This window comes from Electrona antarctica (genome assembly GCF_951216825.1).
Source record: "Electrona antarctica genome assembly, chromosome: 5".
NCBI classification, from domain to species: domain Eukaryota; kingdom Metazoa; phylum Chordata; class Actinopteri; order Myctophiformes; family Myctophidae; genus Electrona; species Electrona antarctica.
In genome coordinates this window covers 31507451-31533578 of record NC_136810.1, presented here as the reverse complement: position 1 = coordinate 31533578, position 26128 = coordinate 31507451, and the positions used below count along the sequence as shown (strand labels likewise).

Sequence of the window (26128 nt, the reverse complement as noted above, 5' to 3'; positions counted from 1 at the left end):
TTGTTAAAATAAGTCCTTTGGAAATAAGAAATGTGTCCAAGAATAAAACAACTAAAATAAAAACTAATATAAAGTTGAAATGAGATTTCATCCCTGGATCCAATTTTAGTATTTTGTTTAGCCTATACTCTTCCAAGTCAATACTGTTCAAAGGGGTGTCTGATTGTGGGTACAGTAACTAACTACCCTATTAACATTTAATATGTGTATTAAGTTCAGGGTCATCATTAGTAACTTGAGGAACCTGAAAACTACTTTGAAAATAATTATAATAATAATTGATTTGAACATAATATTGCAGAAAAACTTATAAACAGATCAACTTCCACATCAAAACATGTATGGGTGCTAAACACAAATTCAAAACAAAGAAATTTAGTCAGACGCTCTTAATCCAGAGCGATTTACAGTAAGCAAGAACAAAAACAAAATCAAATACATAACAATAGTCATCAAGACTCATACTCATACATAAGAACCTAACAGTGGAATATCTATGAAACAATGCATACCGTATACACTATAGAATGGTAGCCCCGTTTGGAACCTCTATATCTACAGTGTTACGCTTTAGCTCCGAGATGAGGTTCCGTGGAAAGCTATCCCTGCGCTGGTAGAAATGGATTCTAGCTGGGTCGAGCCCATCGACAAGTAGTGGATTAAACCCCTTTTGCAGTATTTATTTCAAAAAGTAAAGGTATTTAAGTTAACTGAGGCATCAAACAACCGCTTAAATCAGGCTTAAATACAAATGTAGTCCAGTTAACCCTCGTTGGCATGCGCCATACTGCTTCCGTAAGATTGCATTGGGAAAACCGGGGAAACAAATCGTACTGGCTGACAAACAACCGCTTACAAAGCGGTTGTTTGATGCCTCAGTTAAAATGTTAGGTGCCTATGTTAAGTTTATCAACATGTATCTTGGTTCTGATATCTTTACTTTTTGAAATAAATACTGCGAAAGGGGTTTAATCTACTACTTGTCGACGGGCTCGACCCAGCTAGACTCCATTTCTACCAGCGCAGGGATAGCTTTCCTCAGAACCTCATCTCGGAGCTAAAGCGTAGCAGCGTATCTATATAGAGGTTCCAAACGGAGCTAATAGAGTGGCAGTACGTGCTACAGTATGTCTACATAAAATGCTATCAAGGCTAGGGCAAGTGCTGCGGGCTAAGATGGAGTCTGAAGAGGTGGGTTTTCAGACTATGGCGGAAGTGAGTCTGCAGTTCTGATTGCAATGGAAAGTGAATTCCATAGTTTTGGAGCCAGAAGGGAGAAGAGTTTGGGACGTCTGTTGTCCAGGTGTTTTTAGTGAATGTACTTCCAGCTTCCCTGCGTTGGCTGATCTGAGCGCGTGGGAAGGTTTGTAGGGTCCGATCTTACTGGATGTCATGGATGTTTTTTTGTGGCATGTGCATACATTCTGCAGCATACCAGTGCCTGAGGACCTGTCTGCCTTGCCCTTTTTTGCCCAATGTTATCTTTCCTCTCAAGACTACACCATGGGCCTTTTGTTAGCAGTTGTTTCCTGATCAGACTGGTTTTAGATATGAGGTATGCCTATTCCTTGCATGTCATGCATTTTGTTCTTTTGTTAAGCTGTTTCATTAATTGTTGAATTACTGCACTACCATCCATATTTGTAACAGTGCATTCGCACTGGCAACTACAAAGCTACAAAATATCCAAGCATGTTGAGCTACACTATCACCCAGCCTTAATAAGTGTAGCTCAAAAGACTCACTAAATGATGACATCAAGCAGTCTTGGGTTAAAAGCATGGAACTTGCTGATGATGGCAACTTGGCAAGAATGAGTTTTTCCTCCATTCCAAGCAGGAATTGTGTTGAGAGTGAAAGGTATGGTGAAACAACACTTGAACACTGATTTGGTTTATTATTTACTTGAGACCGATCTAAAGTGAATAACGTAATAAACCAAATTTAGGGGGATTATTCAATTTAGTTTCACACAAAGGTCTGTCAATTGACCTTATACACACTGCCATTTTGCAAGCAAGTTGCAAATTCCCATTGACAACCCATTCATCCAAACAGAAAAGTCCTTATCAAATTGTATTAAACAACATCAAACTCACCAACATTGCAGCTGTACGAAAAACTTGGATTATCCTCTTTCCATCTGTAAAGTTTTTGTTTCATAAAAATCCACCGTAGACATGTTATGAGCTACTTCCTGCATATAAGCAGGAGGTTGCTTTACTGATAACGAGCACTTCCAAACTCTGATGACACTTAAAATAAATCACCTGCAAGGATTTCTTGACAGGAAGTAGCTCATAACATGTCTACGGTGGATTTTTATGAAACAAACACTTTGCAGATAGAAAGAGGATAATTCAAGCTTTTCACACAGCTTAAATATTGGTGAGTTTGACGTTGTTTAATACAATTTGATAGGACTTTTCTGTTTGGATGAATGGGCTGTCAATGGGAAGTTGCTAGTTAGCACCTTGCTGGCAAGATGACAGCCGCGAGCATAAGGTCAATGGTCCCTGTACCTACCCACATTCAATGTATTGTCTCCACCAGGCCGAAGGCATGGGGAGAGACCGAGAGAGTATGTTTTGCACTCCGTCCGTCCGTCCGTGTGTATGTGTGTGTGTGTGTGTGTGCGTGCGTGCGTGCGTTCATCCGTCCGTCCGTCTGTCCGTCCGTCGTCTGTTACCAGCTAATCTCCGGCACCGTTAACCCGGTCGATGCCAAGTTTTTCACACACACTCCCTGGATGCCAACGATGAACCTCTGCACCAAATGTTCCAGAACGGCCTGTTATAGCGCCACCAGGAGGCCGACATTTTTTTATATTACTCCTCCAGATTCAGTCCAAAAATCCCGCTAATTGTTACACACTATCTCTATAGTCATGTGTTCAAGACGGATTCATATTCCATCCTAATTGGCTATAACATTGGCTTTCAAAGTTTGCAGGATTGGCCCGTCCTCAAAAAGCCTCAAATCATGAACGCAGTGTGCAATTTACGTGAAATCATTCACGGACTTTCCTACTAGGCTGAGGAATATATCCCACCCTTTTCATATTGGCCTGTTATAGCGCCACCAACAGGTGGATTTTTGCAAAACACATTTTTGTAACAAAATGCCTCAAATCATCCAATTGCCATCCATCCAATTGGATGGCGTAAGAAGAAATGGCACCTTTTTCACATTGGCCTATTATAGCGCCACCAGGGGGCCACAACCTGATCTGGCCCCCGGAACATCCTGACCCCCAGAAACGCGTCCAGGGGCCGGGCCGGTTCCGGCGAGCCACCCCGCGTCTGAAACGGTTTAAGAAATGACCTCTGTAAACGCAGTGGACTCCGTGTGTCCACAGTTTCACAAGTTTTCAGTTATTATAGAGGGATTGCAACACACACACACACACACACACACACACACACACACACACACACACACACACACACACACACACACACACACACACACACACACACACACACACACACACACACACACACACACACACACACACACACACACACACAATTATGCAGCCAATGTTTTGCAGTCTCAGTTACATTTTAGGAGATTACCATAAAAAAACTATTTTAACAGCCAGTTCAACAGACTGCAAGACAAAAATAGCAGGACGCATTGTGCAACAGTAGCATTCCCTCTACTGGTGGATAGATGTAATACAACAGTGTAGGCTACATGCACCAGAGTGACCAGTGTCAGTGTCAGAGTGACCAGACATCACACAATTAAAGGCAACAGCTGAGCATAGACATAATCTTAAATAAAAAGGTCAGTGTTATGACCATTGACCATGTCATGAACTTCTGTTCTATTTTTTTTCTTTCAATTTACACACATTCACATTTATTTATTTATTTCATTTATTTATTATTTAATTCATTAATTTATTTAGTTTTAGATATGGCAGTTTTAGCCCTCCATATCGTGGCCCTCCGATCGAGTGCTTCAACGTTGGAGAGCCTCACTGGGGGCTGGGCTTGACTACCACACGTACACACACCACACTGTAACCTCGCGTCACCAGGCTTTCCCAAAATTCCCACACTCGTGTTGCGGCGGTGCTGCACACAGCTCTGAGGTCAGCTGGTTGCATGTCGCTGCTTTGCTCATGTGCACTAATGTGACAGGTCCGTTGGGAGTGGGACTGCTCAATGTTGACAGCCAGCGGCACTATAAGCATGGGCATGGTTATGGTAGGTAGGTACCGTACTACTAGAATATGATTTGCGATCATACACATGCAGGCACAGCTAGTGTTGTTTACGACCACCAGGAATGAATAAAGAGCGCACATTTAAATCCCGGGATTGTCTGAAGAAGTGCTTGTGGGTAATATTTATTTGTAGGGAATAGTATCCATCCAGTGTCCTACACTTGGGCAAGCAGGCAAAGGCAGGCGATCGGTTCGGGTAGATCCTGGTTTCGATAAAGTACACATCTTTGACGCCTCCCTGGTCCTCGAAGATTTGGAATATATGATGAAGTTTAAGCCCAACCAGACACGGACTTATGACGGGGAAGGCTTCAAGAGACGAGCGGCGTGTTTATGCTTCAAGAATGAAAAAGAGGACGAGGTAGGTTATCTCGTCATTATATCTAGGGGCGATGTAAGTTGCTTTCAAATCGATAAACCGGGGCGCGATATCTCCAATATTGGAGATTGTACAGCAAGGTATTTTTTTGATTGATTGAAGTATTTATTAACAGTTTGCAGAATTACAGTAGGCTACATTTCAAGCACAACTCAATACAAAAACTGTTAACTTCATTTTTATTTTGAAGTACTATTTATTAACAGTTTGCAGAATTACAGTACATTTCAAGCACAACTCGATACAAAAACTGTTAACTTCAATTCATCATTAGAGACGTACAAATATACACTTCAATACGGGGGCCCGTAGTAGCCGCAATTTGCAACTCTAGATTTTTTTATAATGGGATGAATCTAGAGTTGCAATACCCTCCATTGACTCCCCACTCATCATTTTGCGTTTGCGATCTGCTTGTCTTAAACGACGTTAAACTCACCAACATTGCAGCTGTAGTCCAAGCTTGAATTATTCTCTTTCAATCTGCAAAGCTTGTTTTTCATAAAAATCCCCCGTAGACATGTTATGAGCTACTTTCTGTCAAGAAGAAGAAATGTTGGAGTTTGGAAGCGCTCGTTTTTATTAAGGGGTCGCGCTGCTGCCTCCTGCATTATGTGCAAATGCGAAACAGATGCATGCAGGGACGTTCAGTGACTTACGACGAGCGCTTCCAAACTCCAGCACTTAGAAAAAGAATCACTTGCACAGAATTTCTTGACAGAGAGTAGCTCATAACATGTCTACGGGGGATTTTTATGAAAAACAAGCTTTGCAGATTGAAAGAGAATAATTCAAGCTTGGACTACAGCTGCAATGTTGGTGAGTTTAACGTCGTTTAAGACAAGCAGATCGCAAACGCAAAATGATGAGTGGGGAGTCAATGGAGGGTATTGCAACTCTAGATTCATGCCATTATAAAAAAATCTAGAGTTGCAAATTGCGGCTAGGCCCGTAGGTGGCCTTTGAGAGCGGTTTAGAGATTCGCATGTCTTAATGAATGTTGGGTTCCACATTTGAGTGGCATAGGAGCGAAATTAATTTAGTCCCTTGTTTGTGCCGAATCTGGGTTGCACATGGTTTGTTGAACTCCCTCTGGCTGTGGACTTCATCAATTGACATTAAGGAAGTAGGCCTATGGCTATTTAGACATGGACATGGTACATGGGTATCTTGGTGGTGTAGCGAATCTTTTGGACCAGACCCATTGCAAGATGCTGTGTACTCTGTCGTCAACCGGAAACCAGGCTATCGTCAACCCTAAGCCATTCCAGCCTGTCAAAGTGGGCAGGGGTGAGGTGGGTTTGGGGGCGGGGGTGAGGCCCAGTAGTAGCCTGACCAGTTTGTTTTGGGAAGTCTGGAGCCTGAGGTGCTGTGGTACCAAGAGGTGCATGCATAGTCGAAGAAACCTAGTTGTACGAGGGCTCCTGTTAGGGTCTTCAAGGTGTTTTTGTTGACCATGAGGAGATCTTGTATAAGAATCTTGTTCTTTTGACTTTTTTGATTACGTTGGTGGCCATTTTATCACCGGAAATATTTGTCTCCAGGATGGAACCTAGGTAGGTAATTTCATCAAATTCGTGTGATAATATATTGTCACCCACTCTAACCAAGAAGCAATCTGCCTCGCTGAGATTACTATTTGATCAAAAAAGAATGGATTCAGTTTTTCCCAGGTGTAAAGATAGTTTGTTATCAGCGAGCCAGGTGCAGATTCTACCGAGTTCAGAGCTGAGGGCCTTTTCAACCTGCAGTTTGTTCCTGTCCGAGGTAACGTTTGTTTAGCTCACAGCCTCCTCACATGCCGTTTAAGAAAGTAACACCATGATGGCCCCAGAAATGGAACCTCTCCATGCTTCCTCCGCGAGAGGTTCCATTAGATGGTTTTGGACCGCGGTGAAGTTGGTTTCAAATTTAGGTTGGATATTCACCCAGATGGATATTCAAATTTTTTAGGGTCCGTCAATAAATCTCCTAGACAAAACCAGAGCCTTAGATATAGACAGAGTTACGCAAACTGCGTCCTGGCTCTCCTACATAGACTTCTATTGAGAATGGGGACAACCAACAAGTCCTGGACTGGAAGTAGGCAGAAATGCATTGGACTTTAGTTGTTACTGTACAATACTTTAAAACAGTTGTCATGTTGCACACAAGCTTAAAATAGCTCTTATTTGTGCCGCCCTCGTTGAAAACAATGTATTTCCAACTCCAGCTTGTCTCAGTTCAGGCTGCATGAACAGCGCTCGAGCGCTCGGTTTCCTCCCCCTCAATATCGTAACTCTTCTATTAGATGGCTCTGGACAAAACCACCTGGACACACCAAAATACATGTTCTTCTGCACACCCTTTTATTTAAATATAAGAAATTCAATAACTATTTGGTCACATGGCTTTGACAACAAAATCTTTGTTCATATTGTTTGTCAATCATGCCTACATGATGTACAGCCTTTATTTAGAAAAAATTAGTCAAAAGTATTTTTTTTATGAATTTCTGAAATGACTAATTAATTGACTAATTTGAACATTGCGGAAATTCATTAAAAAAATTACTTCTGATGATTTTCATATTAGCCCTTTACTTTATTGTCAGCAGATATGTTTCCATCTAATCTAAAAAATATTTCACATAGCATTTTCTCTCATCCTTTTGATAAAAAACACAATTGTACGGAATACATCAAGGAATGGAACATGTTTTGATTGAATCTGCATATTTATTTGGAACCATAACGAGTCACTCGTTATGGTTCAAACTGATCACAGTACAGTACAACAACAGTGATGCAAATAGCCTGCATCCTGCATCCTTAGACTCACAAAATTGAGAAAGGACCACGGAAAGGACGCAATCATGTCACCCTCCGGGATGCTGGGATGAAATACTGTACTCGGTACTGTACTCTAACGTCGTTGAAGTAAGACTCAAAAAGTCCCTTGGACCTATCTAAAAGACCACCCCTGGGTCCCGGGACCCATTACATTGAAATTTGAAAACCTATTTATTTATATTTTATCACTGCAACACCTACAGAACCAATATCTGCAGTTTAACCAACTGATCCCAGTAAAGCCTAACAAGACAACACCTACAGTATAGAACCAATCCAGTTCAACCAACGGATCCCAGTATAGTAGCCTACTTCCAGGGTTGTTGGTTTACCAGGCTATCCTACAGCCTAAAAAGACAACACCTGGTTTTATTGATTGAATAGATTATTAGAGAGAATGTATACAAACACTCAGTCCATTTAGGCCCTATGCAATCAATTCATAGACATGACATGAACAACAGAAATCAATATCATATACTAAAAAACAATCACACCCGTGTGAACTGAGTTGTGCAACCCCCCCCCCCCCCCCCCCCCCAACAGTGCAGCACTATCTCTCTCTCCGTTTCTGGCACAACAGTGCCACTTTTGGTACTCATTGGTACTGGTGCTCATAGTCACATAGTCACACACAAACATAGTTGTCACACACAAACATAGTTGAACTCAAAAAAGAAAAATCCATGAAAACACAGTAAAAGAAAAACTACTGTATATACAATGGATCATTTCCTCTCCCTTGAGCGGCGCCTGCTGAAAGGTGGATTGTCAGGCCTGTTTTAAAAGATGCAAGAGATTTGCATTTTTTGAGGGAGGGGGTCAAGGAATTCCACGCTTGGGTGGAATTTACCCATATTTGTATTTATTTTGTTTTGAAAATGGGTGGTACCAGATTGTTGTTCTCGCTCCCTCTAGTATTGTAGCCGTGGGTACTTTTTGAGGTAGTTAGTCAGGTATGCGGGCACGAGGGCAAGGTTGCATTTACAATTTTGAAGGTCAAGCCCATTTTCAATTGCTTAAAGGACCACTTTTCAACCTATCTTCATATAATTGGTCTAATAATTGGACTAATAATCATGATAAAATGGCACAATTCTTTTCTACTCAGTCTGTGTGTGATAGGATCATAGGAGGGCTGTGGGCAGTTCAGAAACCCGTCCCGAGTTTAGAGACTAGAAAGCCTGCAGTTTCTATTAACTTGGATTCCACATCGATGATGGTGGCAGGTGTTTCTGAACTGCCCACAGCCCTCCTATGCGACACAGACAGAGTAGAAAGAATGGTGCCATTTTATCATGATTATTAGTGAGGACCTATTATATGAATATAGGTTGAAAAGTGGTGAAGTGGTGCTTTAACTCTGTCTTCTACCTGGAGCCAGTTTAGAGTAGCAAAATGGGTTGGTAAGAGGTTGGTCATATGGCTGAGAAGTAGTCAAATTAGTTTGTTTTGGGAGGTTTGACGCTTAGTCTTATGTAACATTGAGATGCTGGAGAACCAGGAGGTGGAAGCATAGTCAAAGGATATTATAGATTCATGTTCAGTTCAACATTTCTAAACACCTGGTTAGAATACACTGACACACACACGCACACACACACACACACACACACACACACACACACACACACGCGCCTATACGAAATTGCATAATTGTTGTGAGTGTAGATCATAATTTAGAAACAAAGTGGTCTTTTAGTTGTACTGGATATCTTCTCCACTAATCTTCTCCACTACTCCCTGCATACTGTGCTGTACCGTACTGCTGCGCCCTGTGTACTGTATGTGTGTGCGCGCGTGTGTGTGTGTGCAGTGAAAAGGGGAGGGGCCGGGGAATGGGGAATTTGTGATGTAATGTGCATCACAGCGAAATGTTGCGCAATAACAGTGTGTGTGACAAAAGTAATGTTTTTACAGTAAATATGGCAGTTGTGGGGAATGTAGTATGGATTGGGGTGGCGGGCAGGATTTTTTGTGCATGGAGAGATGCAGTGTTCTAACGGAGAGGTTTGGTAGGAGAAGGCGAACGGATAAACGGCCATGTGCTTGTGTACCCCTTTTCCATTAGGGTAGAAGGATATGATGTTTTTTTTATTAGCATAATGGGGTTAATAATAGACAAATCTTTTTTTATTAGCATAATGGGGTTAATAATAGACCTAGTGAAATGAAAAATAAATTTTCACACTTTTAGACCACATCTGTGGTCATCATATGGGCATACCTAACAATGAATGCCAAAAAAAATGGACATTTTTAATTTGTGTGTATTTTTATATAAAAAGTCCATCAAAATCTAATTTTAATTACTTCCTGAAAACGAAAACGTCCTGCGTGATGATCCATCCATCTTCAACCGCTTATCCGTAGTCGGGTCGCGGGGGCAACAGCTCCACCAGAGCAACATTAGTAACTTCCTCCTGGGGGATCCCGAGACGTTCCAAGGCCAGTTCGTCAATGTATTTCCTCCAACTGCGCCTTGGTCTGCCCCGGGGTCTCCTCCCAGTGGGACGTGCGTCGAGGACCTCCCTAGGGAGACGCCCGAGAGGCATCCTAACCAGATGCCCGAACCACCTAAACTGGCTCCTTTCCAGGCGAAGGAGCAGCGGTTCTACTCCGAGTCTCTCTCGTGTAACTGAACTTCTTACACTATCTCTAAGGGAGATGCCAGCCACCCGTCAAAGAAAACTAATTTCGGCCGCTTGTATTCGCGACCTTATTCTTTCGGTCATGACCCACACTTCATGACCATAGGTGAGAGTAGGAACACTTCATGACCATAGGTGAGAGTAGGAACACTTCATGACCATAGGTGAGAGTAGGAACACTTCATGACCATAGGTGAGAGTAGGAACACTTCATGACCATGGGTGAGAGTAGGAACACTTCATGACCATAGGTGAGAGTAGGAACGAAGATTGCTCAGTAGACAGAGAGCTTTGCCTTCTGGCTCAACTCTCTTTTTGTCACAACTGTGCGGTACAGCGACTGCAATACCACCCGGCACCCACATCAATAGGCAATAGGCCCACATCAATAGGCAATAGGCCCACATCAATAAAAGCCAATACAAATGAAGCTCACCCATTTGATTCCCATTGCTGCATCGTCCTCCAAACACAGGTGGTTTTGATTACAAACTACTCCGTTTTTAATCCAGAACATTAAAACAATATTTGTATGGACTTTTGATATAAAAACACAAAAATTAGAATTTGCCCATTTTTTTGGCATCCATTGTTAGGTATGCCCATATGATGACCACGGATATGGTCTAAAAGTGTGAAAAACATATTTTTCATTCCACTACGCCTTTAAGCCTCTTGGGCTTGGGTGTTTCATTCAAGAGTCGTTGGTGGAGTCTATAGTAATCCCTTTTTCACGCCTGTAATAGATCTGTCTACCACGTGCCCAGTGTACAATTTTCTCCAACATGCCAGTTAACTTGGTAGACTGCTGTGGCCAGGTGGAATAAGTTCTCGTAAGCTTAATGCAACACAATAACAGCACTGTGAGAGGAGATGTGAAAATACGACATTCTCTTTCCTCTGGTGAAAGAGTAGCTTTTTATACTGATTGTACGACAGTGTTGCGTGCCGAAAATAGATTATCTACAAGCTCACAATGCATCGTGGAATCCGTCCTCCAATGAAGTATAAATCATGCTTTGGTCTAGCTGCTCTACTAAGCTGTTTTGGTTTCATTCAGAATGGCAACTGCTGAACCAGTGCTTTTTGTAAAGCCTGCTTGGCTGTGAGTGTACTATATGGCTGTGCGCACGTCGCTCTGTGAGAGTGTGTTACACATTATGTGTGTGTCCATGTCGTGCCCATATGCGTGTACAATTGTTGCAGTAAGAGTGCGGCCAGTGTTTCTGTAACCTCAGTGCTCTACACAGACCCATTCTGTGGGACAGAGGCTAAAATGATCCCTGCCCCTACCCTAATGCTTTTATTTACTAACCCCTTCCTTGCACTCATAGCCATGGGCACACATGTTCACATACATGCACCTTCACCTATGCTAGACTAAACTAAATTTTTTATTCTGAGTTAGATTTGTATGTTTAAAAGCTTTTCCACATTCTTGGTTGGTTTATTCGGGATGAAAAATAGGAAGGCGTGACATGGCTGGCTGCATGGTGACCTATGCAAACCTTTACAGGTATATATATATTTCAAATCAGTTGGCTACATTTTCTTGAATTTGTCTGTTTTAATGTTTGTTAAAGATCATGTCAATGATTCATAATCAGGCCATAGACAATTCATCTGTCATAGTCCTTTGTTTAGCTGTGAATGGGTTCTGTCTTCTGTATAGGTATAGGTCAGCCTAATTTAACATGGCCAATATTAACTTTAGGTAAACATTAAACAAGCACTGAACATTAAACATCATGCGATAGGATTTTATTTGGTCTGTTCTTCTTACACAACAATTGACTGAGTTATTAATATTCATTGCCTGTTGTTCACCAGTCTTCTGAGCTGCTGGAGGGTACATTTTGAGTAGCTAGGTTTTTTATAGTACTGGCCTATAACACCCCCTCCTTTCCCTATAAATGTGTGCTCATGCTTGTACACAGTATAGTAACCTGCCTGGGTTCATTGAGTAGTAGTGGGTTAACTTAGGGGAGTTAGGGCTGATATATACTTAGTTGCACGCGGGTGTAGCATGCTGCAAATAGCAGAAGAATCGTGTTAGCTTGTAATTTGGTTATTTTTGGCTCACGACTCCCGCATACAACTATAACTCAAGCTTTAGATGCCAAATGGGTGCCAGTGCTCAAAGGTGCGTCACACGCTCACCCTCATGCATGTTAAGAATGTATTTCAGTTATCCAAAGCGGTAAACAGGAACTTTTTTGTGACCCTCTTATGTAATGTAATAGTTTGCTAATTATTTTCAAGGCCTATTTTAAGACTTGATAACCCCAGCTAATTCTGAGAGTGAAGTTGATTTCATTAATGGTATGGATTGCAGTGCAGTCTGTAAACCAATATTATAATGTAGCCGAATCTTCCTCCTGACATGGTTAGTGAATGAGTTACAGGCGTGAAGTTTCAAAGAAAGTTCAGTCAATGAGTCAATATAATTTTGCTGCAACAGAGACTATCTTTGCCAGTGGCGAAGGAGACATTATCATTACAGATCGGATTACGGATTCATAGATCTTTCAAGCTTCACTGTTCTGTCCTGCAGGCACATTATGCTAATTGAAAACTGTGCAAGGGTGACTGTGGGTTATGTTACTCCCTGAGGCTGTAATGTAGAATATAATACAGGCTGGCCTGGCTCTTTAATCAACTCTTGATGTCAAAAGAGTTGTCGAACAGAAATTAGGTGAATTAGTGCACTTTTTTTCAAAAATAGCAGACCTACAAGCTCGTAGCGCGTCACTCGGTGGTGCGCTATGAGCTTGTAGATCTGCTATTTTTCAATAGCTAAATTATAACAATGCTTAAAACACCAAAAGGGGTTCCCGCCCAAAATGGTTTAAGGTTATTGTAGCAGTCAATTTATATTGGGGGTCGGGAGGGGGCGGGGCGGGGGTCCCGAGACATTGCCAAAGCATTTCCGGGGGTCCCCGGCCAAAAACGTTGAGAACCCCTGGATTAGTGCACTGCAGAGTCAGACTTTTAGTATCTACTTACTATATAGTATCTAGCATGCTGAATGAATAGTGACAATGACATACAGTACTTGGCCATTTCAGGATTCTGAACTCGGGCATGCTTAAGTTCTGGCACCCCTAAGCAGAGGAGGGAGGGATGGGGGAACTGATGGTGGTCCTGCTGGCAACAGATATTTATCGTGTCTGTCTGACAGGTGCTACTAGTAAGCAGCAGTCGACATCCTGACCAGTGGATTGTGCCAGGAGGAGGCATGGAGCCAGAGGAGGAGCCCTGTTGTGCTGCTGTAAGAGAGGTGTATGAGGAGGTGAGCTTGTCCACGGGAGAATTATGAGAGAATCACAAAACACACACACACAGTCACACACACACACACGCACACACACGCACGCACGCACGCGCGCGCGCGCGCACACACACACACACACACACACACACACACACACACACACACAATTAAAACATGCATTGCCACAATCATACACACTAACAATTCTCTTATGGGAATTTTGCACAATGCCATATACAGGTAGCTTGCATTAGCGGTTAGTCTGCCTTTTAGTTAGTTATTTATACTTTTATTGCTTTTATTTCAGCTTCGATTAATGATTATTTATGGCCGTAGAACACAATCAAAATAGATTTGTATTGGCTTTTATTGATGTGGGCCTTGACACGTCATCACGCAGGACGTTTTTGTTTTCAAGAAGTAATTCAAATTAGATTTTGTCGGAATCACCGATATCTTTGTGGTCAGTGGAGATACTTAGCGGACAAAGGGAGAAGCTATACATCAATGGCAAATTTTTAGAGCCAGATATGAAGGAGATAAGTGGTATGAGAACGGAAGTGACAATGGCTTACGTCAAAACCAAATTGAACCCCACTCCCGACCCAATCAGTGTCCAATCATTCAAGATCAAAAGGGACCATTGCTATTGGTTTAACCCAGTCCCGGATTGAGAGATTGTAATCTTCTCTGAGACTACTTCTCTATGAATGAATGAATGAATTTTATTTGTATAGCACCTTTCCAAACATATAGTTACAAAGTGCTTTACAGACAGGTTATAAAACAGGAATCATAAAAACATCAAAACAACAAAACATCAAGACATCAGAAACAATAAAATATGAAGAAAAGGTCAATAAAACAATTAAAAACAATATTAGGAAAAACACTTGGCATATAGATGTGTTTTTAAAAGCGTTTTAAAAGAAGACACTGATTCTGCTAACCTAAGAGCCAGTGGCAGGGAGTTCCAAAGCAAAGGTGCCCGAGCCGCAAAGGCCCGGTCACCCCGAGTGACCAGACGTGTTGCAAGAGGAACTAGGAGGGCCCTATCCGCAGATCTGAGGCAGCGCACAGGGTTATGGGGTTTCAGCAAGTCTGTTATATAAATGGGAGCTAGACCATGTAGAGCTTTAAAAGTAATCAATAAAATCTTAAAATCAATTCTGTAGCTCACAGGGAGCCAGTGAAGAGTAGCTAAAATAGGTGTGATATGCTCACGTTTTCTTGTGTTGGTGAGAAGGCGAGCCGCAGAGTTCTGCACCATCTGGAGGCGAGATATATATTTTTTGCTCATACCAGAGTATATTGAATTGCAGTAATCCAGTCGTGAAGATATGAATGCGTGTATGACGGTTTCCAGGTCTGCATATGACAAAAGAATGTTTAATTTTAGCGATGTTTCTGATCTGATGGTAACATGACTGGACTACTTTGGTGACTTGGGTGTTGAAGGAAATATCTGGATCGAAGAAAACACCTAGGTTGCGGGCTGAGTGTGTGATGTTTGTGGATAGGGTGCCAAGTTCAGAGTGAAATGAGTGGGTTGAGTTTGGGGGGCCAAATAAGATTATTTCTGTCAGAGAGACATTTAAGAAGGCGTGGTATGAGACTAACTTCTACCGAGATAGACCTGGAAACCACCCTAGTGGAATCAGTTCTCTATGTTTTCATATATTGAAAGGCTGGCGGCGAAACCAACATCAGAAGGGTGCTTTATGTGTGTGCTTTATGACAGAAATAACTGGTGTAGTCTATGGGAAAAAAATAAGTAATGTTTTGGGTGAACTACTCCTTAAAAGTATCCCTGGCTAATAAGACAAATATGCCTTAAAACATTATTGTTACCACGGATACGGATAGCAGTGTGACACCACAGCAGTGATGTCACACCGAGTCTACCCTGGGAAGTTGAGAACGAGAGTGTAGCAGTACAGACCAGCTAGAGAGTAACTCTAGACACGTAGCATCGACAGCTTGTAGCACCAAGCGAAGACGTTCTCAACTCCAGGGCTCAAGGTCTCAGACCTCGGCCTCCCCATCTACACAGGTAGACTAGTTCTACCCCCATTGTGTCAGACTCCCAGGGTCTCCTGAAGAGAGTCTCGATTACAATTATACTTGCCCTCCACAACTAAAATAAAAAAATGAAAACATATAAATATTTATTGAACAGGACTTGATTGGATTAAAATGTTGAACGTGCAAACAATAGCAATAGGCTATTGGCCTATCAAGTCAAGTACCTGCTTTTAATGCACATCAAACCAGTGGACTGATGAGTTGGACCTGACCAAGGTGTTGAAAAGCCTTTGCTTTGAAAGTGATTGTGAAATAGATCATGGGGCTGATTGGTTGATAGTTGTTTGTTGTTATTATTACCTTGGATTTCTCTGTAAATAAATAATGAGACTTACACCTATGGAGTTCAGAGTCAGTATTCTGGCCATGAATCATTTTGAACCTGTGAGAGCTCTATGTGTATAATATCTAATCTAATATGTTCTATTTAGTCTAACTTCTATTTGAGGTTTATTGAAATGCAATGTTTCATGTGACTTTCACTATAGAGTAATAGAGCTTGAATGAAAAGTCTGAAAATTACTTTAACATTTATAGCTACTTTAATATTGCTTATAGTTAGTTAATAAAATTCTGAGAAGTCGTGTGTGTGTGTGTGTGTGTGTGTGTGTGTGTGTGTGTGTGTGTGTGTGTGTGTGTGTGTGTGTGTGTGTGTGTGTGTGTGTGTGTGTGTGTGTGTGTGTGTGTGTGTGTGTGTGTGTGTGTGTGTGTGTGTGTGTGTGTGTGTGTGTGTGTGTGTCATTATTGTTAGGACATGCCTGCTGGCTGAGATTTTCACTCTACTGAGCGCAACGTACTGTACTAGTTACTATACCGTAGTTTTGCATCACTTCTACTCATTAGAGACAAAAAAACATTTGGGCAGTGAAGGGTAGATTTCCACTCTGTTTGACGCTGCCAACCTATAATCTTGAACATGTCTTTATACTGTAGGTGAACATTGGTGAGTGATGGACAGGAAACGGGGAGTAGTTGTCGAGGAAATTTGGAATACACTAAGTTATATACATTTAGGGAAATCAAATCACTCATGAGAAGCTGTTTTCTGTCCCATTGTTATCTTTACTGTCAGTGACATTTGACCTAAATTCTAATACTTTGAAAGTCTGAATTGTGTCTGTTGTTTAAACTGTGTTATAAGTGCTCTCCAAAAGATTCTATAACAGAGTGACACGCAGCAAAGGTCGGGATTGGGATTCCAACCCGGGACACGCTGGCAAGCTGCATATGTGGTATGCATCTCGACAGCTAGGCCAGTGGGCGCCCCCTTTAGAGAGAAATCTGTTGACATTTTTGATGTACAGCGGTGACATTTGGAAAGGGTTTCCATTTACCCTCATCCTGTTCCACCTCAGAGAGAGACACGTCCAATGACTACGGATAACGTACCAAGGACTGTTTGAAGATAATCTATTCTAAATTCAAGAACCGCTGTCTGTCTGTCCACTTCCCTAGCATAGAGCAAGACAGCTGCTCGCTTCCAGCGCCTCCTCACAACGCCACAACGCACGGACAGCCTCACGGAACCTAGTGCCGTGCAGCCCTGTCCTCCAACCTCAATCTGCCCTGCATTACACATGCCAAACATTCTAACAATCATCTTAATTAAATACATTTGCGTCAAAAACAACTCATCTCCCCGCAAATCACGTGTCACCAGTGTCACCAGTGAAATGCATGTTGGGACGGACACTGATTAATACTGGGACACAGTTTTCCGTGCAACATTCCCCTTGAATTCTCCAACGCACCTCCCCTTTTCCACACCGCCCCCAGGCAGGCATCAGACCTATACATCAGACCCACACGGGGGAAACAACTCGGACCCATAGTAGCCTACAGCTACTCTTGTGTCCGTCGACATAACTTCTTCTTTGGGGAAGCATTGCGGCCAACGCGGGGGTTTTGTGGCACAGGCACCTGAAAGCCAGCTCTGACAGTTGGACGGGGCATGTTCACGTGAACACACGCGCTGTTTCGACACCACACTGTCCGCCCCCTCCTCAACCACTTCCTTTGCCGTGCCGTACACATGGGCTACATGCACTCTGAAAGCCTGGACACTGACAACGACAGGTTACAGCCCTGCGCGCACCCAGCGTGGTTGCGTGACACACTGAACAGCTCCGTCACAACGGAATGCTTATCTGACGGGGACTCGGGGTGGCCAAATGGAGACGTTTTCTTAACCGCTTACCGTTCACCCGGACGGGGCATTGCCTTGGCAACAGTTACAATACTGTGCACTTTTATATCTGTTGGATCATAACATATGAATACTATAATCCGGGGAAGACAGATCCCGTGCCGTCGGAACAACACAATGACAAAAATACATACAGACAGATGCAATGACCTGGCTCAATAGCTCACGAACGACACATTCCTAAATCACACAAAACATCTCATTCTTAACCTGAAAGAACAAATAAAGAACAAACTACAACTTGCTAAAAAAGCCCAACCTCCGCGTTCACCGTTTAATAGCTTATATCAGACGGTGAGCGGTTAGGGACCGTCTACAAAGTGCAACACCGAACGTGAAAATATTCAATAACTTCCATTTATAGGCAGAATATCACCACCAAATTTACATCACACATCAACGGTGTACTTATCATTGTACTGCAGCATTTTCTTGCAAAAGAAACTAGCCTACTAATTAGCCTACTTTTGTGCCCAACTCAACTTCCCAAGACCATCTGTAAACAATTCCCCCCCCCCCTATCAGTAATGTGATCTATTACATCACATTACCCACACTGAACATCATTTGCTGTTCAGATATTCAGAACTGGTAAGGACTAGTAATCTAAATGTGCCAATACCCTGCTGCCAAGTTCAACACATCAACTAACTGGTAACATGGCATCTTCTACCATTGGCTGCATTAAACTGAAGTTGCATTTTCAATGCAATCCCTACAATTCAATTAAAAATGTACTATATATAGTGGTCTGTTGTTGGATGAGAATAGTTTAAAAATATCCCTGTCAAAACAACTACAACTTGCCAGTTTATCACTTGGTATACTGTGTGTCTGTGTCTCTGTTTGTCATATGATCCACGCTCGTCTAACCAGATACTGGGGGACTCTTGGAGGAGCAGCCATGCCAAAATAATTATGGCATTCCCCATGGTTCAAAAGACCTAAACCAAGGCCATTGGTTCCTGGATTGCTGCCAGGTGTTACCCGTCTCCCAGTTAGCAGGGAGATGTTTTCAATAAATGAGTCGCCTGTGACTTGGGACATTCTGTATGAACTCCATAATTACAGTGGCATAAGAGTGATACAATTTGTAGTCCTAAAACCTGGAAGTGAGTTTGTAGCTCCTTCTTTTCTTGTTCTTTTTTATAACCAAAGAGTAAGTATTCAATGTATGCAGAAAATAGGGCCTGTGGCTAAGCAAGCCTGGGGAGGGTGTCATATTTAGTTCCATGACGCTAATTCCACACATCAATATCTCAATTGTGAGTTAAGTGGGTTGGGGGGTTATTCCCTAAAATGATTGTCATAAAAAGTGAGTTGATTTGTGGAGATTATCTTGTTGAGCAGAATGTGTGAATATCACATATACCCTTATACCCCCAAAGAATATACATGATCTTCAGCTAAGCACAAAACATACAGTAATCACTGTATACTGTACCTTTGATGTCCACCAATGGTTCTGGTACAGTATGATTCAGTCATCCTTACCTCGTTTCTGCTTGGTTCAAGCACATCACAGTTTCACCTGGAAATGTTTGCATGGCCATGGTACCAACGTCTGTGTGAAGCTTGGTTGAGGACAACAATATACCCAGTTGAGAATGCAAATGTATTTGAGAGCAGTGACATAACATTCAGTTCAGGTGCAGACGGGGTCACAGGGTCCTATATCATGCTTGAATGTTTAGTGTCAGTAACCAGTGTATGACTAATTTTCTTAATTTCTATCTGTCGGTCTACACAGGCTGGTGTGAAGGGAAAACTTGGCAGACTACTAGGGGTTTTCGAGGTAAACTTAACCTATAATGCAGCATGGATTAAAGCGTCATCTCACAGTATTTCAAATCTTTTTGTCCCTTTTTATATGAAATCCACACATGCAACGTATAAACGCAGCTTATTGCAACAATGTAAACTAATTATGTAATTATGTCAATTTTTGTAGCACAACCGGGACAGAAAGCACAGGACATATGTCTACGTCCTCACTGTGACAGAGACACTGGAGGCCTGGGAGGATTCTGTCAACATTGGTATGCTTCTACATTAAAGCTAAAAGCTCATTTTCATCTTATCAGTTTGCACTTATTTAAGTTCATGTCAAATTTATCCTGTTGACACAAAGTACACCTCTATTTATTTAACTCCATTGCTTGCATGCATTATAGAGATGTATTTAACTCCATTGCTTGCAGGCATTATAGAGATGTATTTAACTCCATTGCTTGCAGGCATTATGAATGAAGCAGTTGTTGTACAACTTAATTGAGGTCTCCTTCCCATATTGTTTTTTACTAGCTGTTATGCATGGAGTAAAGTAAATCAGTCAGACAGTTCTCAAGATAAGGACAGGCGCACACATGCACTTGTATCAGCATACTGTACCTTTGTCTTTAAACCATGTCAAGGTCAAGGAAACACAATTATTATTAGAATAAAGGTAATTGTTTTCTTCATTAAGTTTATGGCATTTACCTTAATATCTAATTCTATGTGTAAGCATAACAGAGGTTTTTTAAGGTCATGCACCTTTTGAAGTTGACCACGTTTATGAGTGTTATCTAGAGTTACAAGCAGATTTCAGCAGTCAAGAAGTAATTTACTGGTGCCTTTTTTCCACGGCGTAGCACACAATTTGTTACGACCCCCTGTAAGGCGAAATAACATAATAATGGAGGAGACAGTTTTCAAAAAGAACTTTGATCTTTAATATTGCTCTTTTTTGCATTAGCAGAGACAATTGATTCAATTCTTTGTTCTTTTAGTTTCAAAGAGAAGTATTGGCTTCAGGGTGTCGTTTACATTTATAAAGGTTTACCCCTAACTTAGTCCCTAACAAAGAGAAAACAAAAATACAATTACTAAACCCTAACCCTAAAATTACACTAAGGAGAGGGAGAACAAAAATGCCTAACACCCCTACAGGATGGCAGTGGCAGGGAGTTACATCAGGTAAATAAATGCAAATAGAATAAGAATAACAGCAAACTCTGTACTCTTAAAGGTAAACAAACTGAAAGGCTGAAATTAACTCTAAGGAATGGCTGGGAATTAACAAAAGAACACAGGATAACTAAGGTAAACCTTACTGGAACGAAATATGGCTCAACTCAGAATAACAAACAAACTAAAGTAAAATAGAAAGGCAGGCAAAGGGTGGAGGACAAGAGGAACCGAGTCTCTGCTGCAAACTGCTGTCGTCCCCACCAGAGCACAAGTTCAACTGAGCATTTGTAGCAAACAGGATCATGGCCCAAAGACACACAGGGACTACAAATGTCACGCCTCCAAATGAGACAGCAGCTCCACTTCTGGTCCATTAGAACGGTGTACTTCAGGCCAGCCCAGTGAAGTCCATTGAAATGCAACTGTAGATAGCCTACTTTTAAAATAATAGGAAATTAACTGAAGACTATATTGATTTGAATAAAAATATCTCAATAGAGGATGTATTTCACATTTACCACTTGAATGAGTTACCCATAATGTTAACAGAGCAGAGGGGAGACGGCAGACAGAGAAGCTGTCACTTTAAGGGACGTCACTGCCTTTACGAGGCTACGAGCGGCGAAGAGTGGAATTCTCAATAATACATCCCGATCCGATCCCGACTGACTGTTCATTCATGTCTATATTTTGAACATGTCACAGGCTTATATGTTCTACCTACCGCGGAGCTCCGATGGTGTGTTTTACCGTTGTCAACTTGTTGTATAATAATGAACTTGGCTGAATAGTTGGGAAAATAAGTTTAACCCAGCTAAATGGAGGAGTGACATATCCTGACAGTTTCAACTACCAAGTGAATTCTCCAGATGATTAATAATTAGTCTTGCAAGATGCTGTTTGGATAATTTTCCACAAATACATAGCCTATAAAACGAAACACAACAAATATGGTATTGAAAACCTCAAGGGATGCGACCGTGACGTATACCGTGCGACCACTTTAACTTTTGACACACTGATGGAGTATGTTATAGTACATTGTGGGTTGTATATTGAGATGGCAGGTATGTGACATTGAAAAGGACAAATCAAATATATGGGACACTTTATTAGAACACAAAAAATATCGCTTCAGCCTCAGTAATGATTCTGAACCAGTGAAATTATAATGAATTGCATTTTTATAATGAATTGCATTTTTATAGCGCTTTTCCAAGTGCTCAAAGCGCTTTACAATGGTTCATTCATTCATACATTCGGAGGTGAAGCATGAAATTAGGGTATTTTATCATGACTCATAGGGATTGCATTGACAACTGCAGTACACCGTTCTAACGCACCTGAAGTGGGGCCGCTGTCTCATTTGGGGGCTTGAAATTTGTAGTCACCGTGTGTCTTTATTGGAATTAGGGTGTGGGCGAGGACACCCAATCAGGAATCTCACAGCCATGTCTGCATTCAATCATTCACTTATCACTGCCAGCCATCAGTACCAACCTCACTTTCCAACATACTCCATTCAATACCTTACATGAAACACAGAAATAAACAAATACATGCCATCAACATAAGAGTAAGACCAACATTTCCATACTATAAATATTATTCCCAGGCCAGCTTAACCAATTACCACCTCAATAATTAAATTAACCATAACAATATTAATAATAATACTCAAAAGGACCGTGGTCCGTAACACAATTCATCTGTGACTTTCAGCAAAGAAACTCAAAAAGTGAAAGCTATGTGAAATCAATGAGCACTCATTTTCTATTATAATGTATTAGTTACTGTACATGACTGCAGAAACGCAATCAAAGATTTTTATTTTATTTATAAGATTTATTTTTGACATTTTTCAGATATGGCAGAGAGAGGAGAGGTACATGTCAGACAAGACGGGATTGGGTTTGAACCCGGGTCCTTGCGCTCACTTGGACCATAGATCTGTGCACTAACCCTTGAACCGGAGTCTCCTCAATCAAAGTCATTTTAAATTGGTTTAAATTTTAAATCAAACTTTGGACAATTATGAATGTGTTGATTGAAGGAACGTGATAATTAGTAACATAAAACCCAAGAGAGGAAAACCGTGCAGGAGGACCTGTGTGTGTGTGTGTGTGTGTGTGTGTGTGTGTGTGTGTGTGTGTGTGTGTGTGTGTGTGTGTGTGTGTGTGTGTGTGTGTGTGTGTGTGTGTGTGTGTGTGTGTGTGTGTGTGTGTGTGTGTGTGTGTGGGGGGGGGGGGGGGGGGGGGGGTTTGAGTGTCTTCACTCAACAGTGGGCCACACGGACACGTGTGGCTGTCATAAGAGTTCCCTAGTCACCTGACCCATGGCCCTAAAATATTGACTGAAAAAATGTAGTAACTTGTTTGCACACCCCAACCACCTGTTAACCGCTTGAGCCCTATTTCATACATCGTATGACTGAAATAGGTTATCTCTATTGCATGCTGTGCTGATCTATCGTGATGTGCGCTTGTAGTTTGGTTATATCCGCTATATAAAAAAAGACACATTTTGACGTATTTTGAAAATGTTTACCTATTAATTACCCAAAAGAGGGATGCCAGTTTCAAATTGGTTAAAGATCACTAGCATTTTACTGGAAGTAAAATAGGCGAATGGTTAATGCCAGTTCCACAGCATTAGTTGTTTGTCTCGTTACCCAGGCTTTTATTTTCGTGAGATGAAGTGAGTTTCAGAAGTTCATTTGACTTTTCAATTCTAGTTCTATAATATCAGGAGTCGATGCATTATATTGTACAAGGATTCTCTTTTCTTGTTTATATCTCATCACTTGAACATTGAAAATCTTTCTTACAAGGCAATGTCTGTATATCCAGTTGCTGGACTGTATCCAAATAGAATTAGCATCATTTGTTTTTATATATTGGTTGCTATTTTAAATATAACATTTGACAAGGGACACAGTAATTTAAAACTTAACTATTTGCAGCTGGTCTGGAAAGAAAGTAGTGTTCCTTCAAATATAAATATAGTAGTGCCTGTTCACGAGGGACAGTTATCGTCACTCACCACGGCCCCCCTCCATGCTTGTCCTCTCTTGCCCTATGCAAGGGCCATAACTATGTCAGAAGGACTCCAGTGGTCTCGTGTAATTTACTCCTTTACTCAAAGGTCAACAGTAGAGCTGTGGTTCTCTAACACTCTAAAGGACCAAAGGTATATGTATTTGGCCCCTTAATGTCAAAGGTCACGGTAGATTCTGTTTGTGTAGTGTATAAATAACTCCAGGTGACAGTTTACTGGACAGATTATGTTTATGGAAGATGCTTTATGGACGAGTTGAGTGACATAATGGCTTCATAAACACTAGCTGAAGTACGTCAAACTTGTATGCTTCAACAGTGAAGTAAATGTTCTGCATAATTTCTGAGCAGGTTGTATAACTGGTGTTAAATATTTTCAAATTAATTTACATTTTGATCTTCTTCCTCTTGTAAACGTGTAGTCATCCGCCTCTTAGTGCTTTTGTGAATTGCTTCAATTAACCACTTAAACCAATTATAGGTAGGTACCCTGATTTATTCCCCTCTACACTAAATATCTTCATCAAAATAAGCTCACAATGTGTCAATGTTTATTTTTTAACATTTTTTGAAGATTCTCCTCTATAATGACGAAATAGGGACACCGCAATACTACCAAAAAGAGATACTGCCTGTCTTAGGTAGGACATTCACACCAGAAAGCTTTGCTGCGATTAAAACGAATCCTGCATTGTCAGACAGTGCACTTTGTTTGGCAGGTGTGAAGGCTCATTTGACTGGGCGGTCCAGTCCCAGGCGGCACGACACATGCACGTTATGAGTATCATTTTTATCACCATAGATTTCACTGTGTAGGCTAGTTTATGAATGGAACACATTGATAAAGGTCCCCCCTGCTGCGTTTCCAATTGCTGCGGATGACAGTGTGAAGGCAAACCGCAGTAAATTTAATATGCAAGAATCCCAACTTCTCCGCCCATACGCATCGAGTCTACCGAAGTATTAGGTGGGAATGTGACCTTACTCACACGCAGCACACAGCCATGTCTAGCAGCTAGGTGCTGTTCCACAGTATCTTTGACCAAGTGCATTAGCTAAATGTGATGTATTATACCTCCCCCTCTCCTTTCTTTCACTCTGTTGACAGGAAGGAAACGTAAGTGGTTCAAGATTGACGAGGCCATCAGAGTTCTGCAGAGCCATAAGCCTGTCCATGCAGACTACCTACGCAGACTTACAGCAACCGGTAACCCCACCTGCTGCAGTCCTATGTGTAGCCCCACTAATGGCAACACGGTGATGTCTCCTGTGACGGACAACAATGGTCCTCGCTACGTTTGCTCCACACAGGGTTCAGATGATCTACTCAACAGATAGGACAGTTGTCAGCGTTTGCCATCATTTGGCTCCTAAAAGTGGACAGGTCTCAGATTGGACATATCTACTGACAAAAGACATTTGCATGAAATACAATACTAACACACACATACTGTACAGTGTATGCATTTTCACACACTTAAAATGTACAGGGCAGACTTTCTAACTTTCTTGAGTGGGCTCAGAGTGCCAAAATGTTAAAAGTGTATTTAATATTTTATATGAATTATTTTTAAAGAACCATCACCAGCTAATAGATACAGTATGCAACTTCAAAGCCTACCGCTCTTAACAGGCATTTCCCAGTCCCCTGCTTTTTTTCTTTTTTTCATTCCTACATTCTGAACAATACTTGGATACTTGATGGCGTGCAGCCTTGCACACAGTTTTTGAGTGGTTTCCTTGAGGCCAGCAGAGGGAAGTGTTGGCTCTGAAAAGAAGCCGTGCCCCTGTGATGACTCACTGACAAATAATGTCTGTGTATAACACTTTTCACTGTAATAAAGACAGCTACTGTGTCATGTCTAAGAATATTAGGCTGCAACTCAGTTTGACAGATGGGCCACATATGTAATATGTTGCCAATCTGATTGCTGCTTGCTTATACTGTAACAGAGTATACAGCCTATAGGGATGCTCCGATCCAGATTGTTTTTCTCATGATTGGCCGATCGGTCGATCACCGATCGGTGGCCGATTGATCGGAGCATCTCTATAATACAGACTAGTCGATTGCTGTCTTTAGATGGTTTTCAAAGTGATGACAAGCCTCCATTAATCTTCCCCATCTAAACTCCAAAATGTAACAACCACCAAAGAAAGCCAGTTTTACATAGCACAATCATATGGGCAGTATTATATGCAAGAATGTAGCTTTTAATTACTTTTGTTTATTTTGATCTCCTGGCCGGCGGTGAGGAGAGAGATAGTTTTCACCCCTGTGGGTCTGTGTGTGTATTTAGGGTACCTCTACCTCAGAGAAACAGCCTTGTGGTGGCGCTATAAGTAACTGTAGGTTGTACAATCCAAATTTGTAATTTTCTTCAAAAAACATAGTTTTTGCTACTCCTACAGATTTTGTCACAAAGATCTTTTGATATTCTGTATCAATTGGCTATA

At 41.5% G+C, this 26128-nt stretch overlaps 1 protein-coding gene across 2 annotated transcripts; it reads left to right on the top strand.

Annotated features, from left to right (window-relative positions):
• Positions 1-4116: 4116 nt before the first annotated feature.
• Positions 4117-25829, top strand: nudt4a (nudix (nucleoside diphosphate linked moiety X)-type motif 4a). 2 transcript variants are annotated; one of them, XM_079501157.1, is made up of 5 exons: positions 4117-4598; positions 13280-13390; positions 19414-19458; positions 19615-19702; positions 24780-25829. In XM_079501157.1, exons 1-5 carry the CDS (start codon positions 4500-4502, stop codon positions 25007-25009), a joined length of 573 nt encoding a protein of 190 aa, XP_079357283.1. In that variant the 5' UTR covers positions 4117-4499; the 3' UTR covers positions 25010-25829. The 2 variants fall into 2 exon arrangements, with proteins under 2 accessions (XP_079357283.1, XP_079357284.1); XM_079501158.1 differs by having other exon boundaries at positions 4172-4217.
• Positions 25830-26128: the final 299 nt, after the last annotated feature.